The 6,000-nt window shown below is 40.5% G+C and overlaps 1 protein-coding gene across 1 annotated transcript in view; it reads right to left on the reverse strand.

Annotated features, from left to right (window-relative positions):
- The window catches only part of nedd4l (NEDD4 like E3 ubiquitin protein ligase), a 38,333-nt gene extending 33,315 nt beyond the window's left edge, over positions 1 to 5,018 (reverse strand). The window contains exons 1-2 of the mRNA XM_068574529.1: positions 4,651 to 5,018; positions 2,720 to 2,793 (exon numbers count right to left, since the gene is read on the reverse strand). Of these exons, the coding sequence (XP_068430630.1) occupies positions 2,720 to 2,793; positions 4,651 to 4,695 (119 nt within the window). The 5' untranslated portion in view covers positions 4,696 to 5,018. The remainder of the gene's footprint in view (positions 1 to 2,719; positions 2,794 to 4,650) is intronic.
- Between the last annotated feature and the right edge of the window lie 982 nt (positions 5,019 to 6,000).

The raw sequence follows: 6,000 nt of genomic DNA on the forward strand, positions 1-6,000 counted from the left end.
TAACATTTATCTCTCAATCTTCCCAGATGACGAGGAGGGATTGGGGAAATAAAACCTTTTGTTTTTCCCCGTGCTCGGTGTGAGACGTTGGTGTTACGTGTCGCATTTCCTGTGAAATACATTTTTTGTAATATTATTTCAATGGCTAAGCACACAAGGTAGAACTTTGAATTGTATCCCATTTCAAACCACTGTGTGTTTTCAATCTGATTGGCCATAATCAGTTTCCTGGGGATTGTTTTTTGCTATCCAGACTTGATAAAAGCAGCAATTCAATTCTGGATAGATTCAAAATAAGATCTGGCCTGGCAGTTGGCGCACAGCCTTACATTGATTCAAGGAAGTTGCTGAGAGAGAGGAAAAGGGAAGAAGGGATGGCGAATCTAATTTTTGTATTTCTTTCTTTTATTTTTTTTTTTAAATGTACCCAAAGCGAAACTGCTTGATTGTTAATTAACGTCTCCAGAAAACCCAAAGCCTCTAATTGTGTGTATGCGTGCTTCTGTGATGCGACTACACTAAAACAATGGTCCTACTGTATCTCGGCTGCACTGAGACTCCTTCTTGTCTCCTTTCCTCTAGCAAAACAAAAATCCAGCTGAGGGAGACAGGCTACTTCAGGTCAACTCAGAGTGGATGAAAGCCTGCATGGGTTGCTGGACTCAAATGGCAACTCGGTCCACTTGTGGTTTGATTGCATGCGAGATCCTTTAAGTTTCTATCAACAGAACAAAACACAAGACCTATGGGGTGTTTCACTTAGTCCGAAACAACACAACGGAACACAATAGATCAAAGTAGCTGTGGAGCAGAATACAGCAGCAACAGGAACCAGTGTGGAGCAAAACAAGGAAAAGCCCTCCCTCAAGCCTTGTTTGAGCATCTTATGAGGCGACAGACTGCCATGTTAGCACCGTCTCCTGTGGTCGCTACCCAGACACATCCAGACCTCATTCAGCGTTTCTTCATTACAGTTCAGATTTCTCCTGAGCCGGGCGGCGCTGTCCTGCCAGCAGGGCATCGGGGACGCGAACACATGCACTCTGGCATGCGAGTTGTACTCACACAGTGCTTAACATGCCAATGTCTTTCTCCCACAATGTCGGCTCTCTCGTAGCTCGGACACAATGCATCACTGTAAACAACAGTTGGAACAGTGTTCAAATGTAGATGAGGCTCTCACACTTGTCATATGGTGATTTCCTCTAGAAACCAAGTGCGTTCAAAATGCAGCCGTCTCATCCACAATATTCTCAGATCTTCTCGTGCTGTCTGCAAGCAGAAGTTCCAGATGGACATGCAGTTAAAGAATGATAATATGCCATCTACAATGGGATAGGCTGGGATGGTATTACTGCCGTACTGCTACATGTATCTGCATTACATTTTTATGACTAAACATATGCAGATTTAAATGAACCTTTGAAGGCCAAACGCTTTGTCTCTTGAACAGGAATTTCACTTCAGCCGTCTGAAAATGTTCTTTCATGGAAGCTTGTTGTCAAGAGCGGCAAAAAAGCAACACGAGTACAGACGCTGTGTGTGTGAATATATATATATATATATATATATATATATATATATATATATATATATATATATATATATATATATATATATATATATATATATATCCCTAGATAACGTAACATTTAGATTTTAACAAGCTTTAAATTAATTTGACTGTACATTACACTTTATTTGGGCTAAATGCCAGCATATGTCATAAATAAAAGTTGGGTATTTTGAAAAACAATGGCAAATTAGCCCCTGGAATGAATGATGTGTTTGGCCTAGAACACAAAAAATTAAATTATAGTGGATTTTGGCAATGACTGATCACTCTGTGTTCTATTCTAGCAACACAACTACAGAGAGGTAGGCAATTTAAATTGAGAGGGCAGAAGTCATTTCGCTTAGCCATGAAAAAATAAATAAAAACTATCTTACACAGATTTGAAATACACCTCCACAGAGGGATATTATGTAACGTATACAAGTTGTGATAACAGTGGGTTACACTTCATCACTGAATCGCACAAGGAGAGAAGAGATCTGACTGCATAGGAAAATGGCCCCTTGATGACCATAATGTGAGAAAGAACCACGAACGTTTCATTTTAACCAACAGCGTCTTCTACGTGTGAGAACGAACATATGTGGGTTTGTATAATTATTAGCCAAACATTTGTATCTATAAAAACTGTAATTAAGGTGGGTTATGAGTAGTATGAGAGGCAAGTGGGTAATCATTGATTCACACTTGGAGTTCAAGGTCTTTGTAGGTAAACGGAGTCAAAGTGTATAATATTGTGTTGTCCAAGGTTTGAAAGACAGACTCAAGTAGTCCCAGTAAATGAGGGCAGGATACAACATGCAATGACAAAATAACAGATCCCCTACTTGGATTTATATTTGCTTTTCCACATATAAATATTGATAGCTACAAAACTTTTTTTTTAAACTTCAAAATGACAATATAGATTTCAGCTCCAGTAAGCCAGAAAGCAGCCGACATATTAAAACATGAGACTAGATTGGCCAAAAGAAGTGCGATGCCGGAGACTGAGGCAGTGCCCCTGAACAAAAGCAGTGACCAGGCCCTTCACATCTACTCGACAATGTTGACATTGAAGTGGGACAACAGCATGAAAACTAAGAAACCGCTGATAATGCAGCATCGTCTGTTTTGTATTAAAAAAAGTCATGTGACGCTCACCTGGCTCCAATGATGTCTTTCTTTGCCAAATCCATTCCGGCAATGACCTTAACCCGCAGCACTCTCGTTTCATTCTGCAGAAGAAAGAGATGATAGACCAAAACATTGAATTCAATTCATGGAATAAATATTGCATAACTTCAAGCCACTTCAAACATTTAAAGCTGCATTTATAAGTAAATAACCTGGGTGTAGAAATTAAATGAGTTGGATTTGAAGTTGTGTTAGAAAAGCTTTCAGTCCTCAGTGAGTCCAACATTTAGAACCTGACAGATGACACAACATTAGCTAAAGCTATATTGCAATATTGCAGAGAAAGGCAATGTTATGATAGTTAATGTGTGCAACTAATTCCCACAGCACCTCCTGTAGGGGAAACTCTACTTTGAGTTAAACCACCTCACACCATGTTTGGTTTACATCTTCACACATTCTTCTCTATTTGGCTGCAACTTGAGATGGAGTCTTAAGTAAAAACGCTGACACAGCTTTACATAAGGCTTTACAACAAGTTACGTCACAATTTGTAAATATGTGCAAGGGAATGGACTGAAGGAGGGCGTGGGAGCACAGACCAACCCAGCTGTTACCTCCGGCTATGGCCTTGGTCAGAGGGTGCAGCATTTCTGAATCTTTGCCTCACAGGAGGTGCAGTGTCTCATGGAATGTGGACCCACAATTGTCTTAAAATCATTACATGTGGAGATTACACAATGCTATTCAAACGCCTGCAATACGGTTAACCTCAACCAAGGACTAGCCAACCCTTTCTGCGGTCCCCTGTGTTGCATTGTGTGGAATGTTTTTACTGGCATGCTTCCCCTCCCGTAATGACTGACAGACATTGAAAGGGAAAAGAGCTACCTCATAAACAAAGCAGTACAACCACTGGCTGAGTTACATAGGTTGAACCCTGTGAAATAAAGTTTATCAGTAACTGTTCTGATCTTTTTTTTTTTAATAAAAGTTAAATGCAGAACAAATTCAGTGACTCATTGGAAATATTTAAAGATATCATCCAGTGAAATGTTCAGTGTAGCTACTGATACATATGTGCATAAAACTGGCATAAAAGGCCACATTCAAATTCACCTACATTCATGTAGTCACAGTTTTGCCTGCTGTCTGAGAGAAACGCCTCTATTATCCCCTTGAGTACACATATTAAAAGAATTATGTTTAGTCATGCAACCGGATCCTAAAAAAAAAAAATCAATCCCATGCCTAACTATTTCTGACTGCATTAGTAATATCTGACAAGTGGTTGGCTGATTTGACAGCCCTTGCAGCTCGTTAATAGCTAATTATTGTTTGTCACTCAGAAGTGTCCTCGTCTTTGCTCATCCTGCGACCGTGTGAAACAACGTTTGCATCCCAGCATACCTTTATGGATGTAACGTGACACGTCTGTGTGTCAAAGGCGACACACAGGTAACCACTAACGCTAATGTTGACCTTAATTGACAGAGGAAGACACCATCATCCAGCTCGCCATCAAAAGGCTTTGTTTACTGACAAAAGGCGGCGTTTAAGTCAGACAGAGAGGTTGCCATCCAGCTTTCCACCCGCCCTTAAAAATGTCTCCTCTGCACATCTGGGATTCACAATATCACTTTAGAGCTACAAGTCGTCCATACATTAATTAAAATAAGAGCATATAGAGAGGTGGATGCGCTTGCTTGGTCAAAGGTAACGATTTAATCTCAACACCCGGAAGGCATCCGTTAATGAAATAAAGATAAGTAAACTAGGGGACAAGCAGACAAGTGGGCAGGAAACTGGCAGCTGCTCGAAAATTACTATGGAATGTCACTATGGGTGAGGGCTTGTTAGCTTGATTCTCGGCTAGCCTCGGTGTTAGCTCTTAACGACTGAACCCCGACTAAGACACACACACAGTCATGACTGAAATATATCTAAGAAAAGCTTACCTCGTCTTCTGAAAGTCCATATATCGGCTCGTAATTCGCAGCCATATAGCCTGCGGTCCACGCTAGACACACAAAAACAAGCCGCTCGGCAAAGCTAGCTAGCCAGCCTTGAACAATAAAGTCCCACTTTGCTCTCTCTGGTGGTGGTCAAATCCACGGTGAGACCGGGTCCTCGGCGCGGCACAGGGAATCGGTTTGGCAGTTGGGTAACGTAATCCTCGCGAGCGTTGTCCGTCCAGGACACAACCTGGAAATTACAACAACAACTAAAAACAGTGTCCAAAATGTTTCAACTGAGACAGATCGCTTTTGTCAACTCCGAGCTTATCCCCCCGAAACGTTTTGACACTTGACTTCCTCCTGACAGCTCAGCCAATCGTGTACCGATTAGATGTGATTGCGGTCAACGTCAACCAATCAAATTCGACGTCGATACCCCCAAAACTCCGAAACGGCCAATAATATATGCAGAGGGCGTGGCACTGTTGTGTGTGTCTGTGGCTGTGTTTGTGTGTCTGTTTTCACCTTTTTAAGGGTGTGTGAGGCTGTGTCTCGCAAAGCAACTCAGTTTACCGTTGTCAGGATTTTTTTTAAGTATCGCTATAATATATAATATCACCACTTCCAGCTGACTAGTCTCTCAAAGGTAGTTACTTGCTCTGGTCAATATTCAGCCCTGAGCGCGTTCATGTCAGGGGGCGGGCCTTGGGAAAGACACAGCCAATCACAGGCTACATCAGAAAGAACCAGATAAAACTACTGATCTGCATCACGAATTTAGGTCGATGAAAAGGCAAAAGTTAGAGAAGTCACCTTGGGAAAAAAGTCTATCATTCTCAAACTCAGCATGCTATATTGTATTTAACAACAAGAGGGTGAAAACCAGGATATAAACATAGTTCAGCAATGTATGTGATGGGTGCCGTATGTGAAATTAGAAATATAGATTTTTAGCATAGGGAAGTAATCCATAAAAATACATATATTACTGTAACACAATAAATGTGTATAATTAATGTTCTTATTCGTGTCGGTGTTTCGAATGTCGTGGCCAATATTCAGTTTGTCATGTATTAACTTAGGTCTACTTATTTGTTGTTTTTAATTCATTGATTGATTGATTTTTTTCAAAAACCGAATTCATAATTGTTTTTCATGGGCACGTTTTTCATTAGATGGCAATAGATTACGTGTGTCCTCAGTGGTGTCTGGTTGTTGTTGTTGCCGTTGTGGTGGTGATTATTCTTGCAACTTATTAAATGCGAAGAGTCCTATTAAGTTGGTCTCTTGCACACCTTATGGTCATTAATTTAGAAAAATATATATAGTTGTAGCAATGCTTATTTTATT

Source organism: Clinocottus analis, unplaced genomic scaffold (genome assembly GCF_023055335.1).
Source record: "Clinocottus analis isolate CAN_PGR_092001 unplaced genomic scaffold, fCliAna1.0.p SCAF_13, whole genome shotgun sequence".
Classification (NCBI taxonomy): Eukaryota; Metazoa; Chordata; class Actinopteri; order Perciformes; family Cottidae; genus Clinocottus; species Clinocottus analis.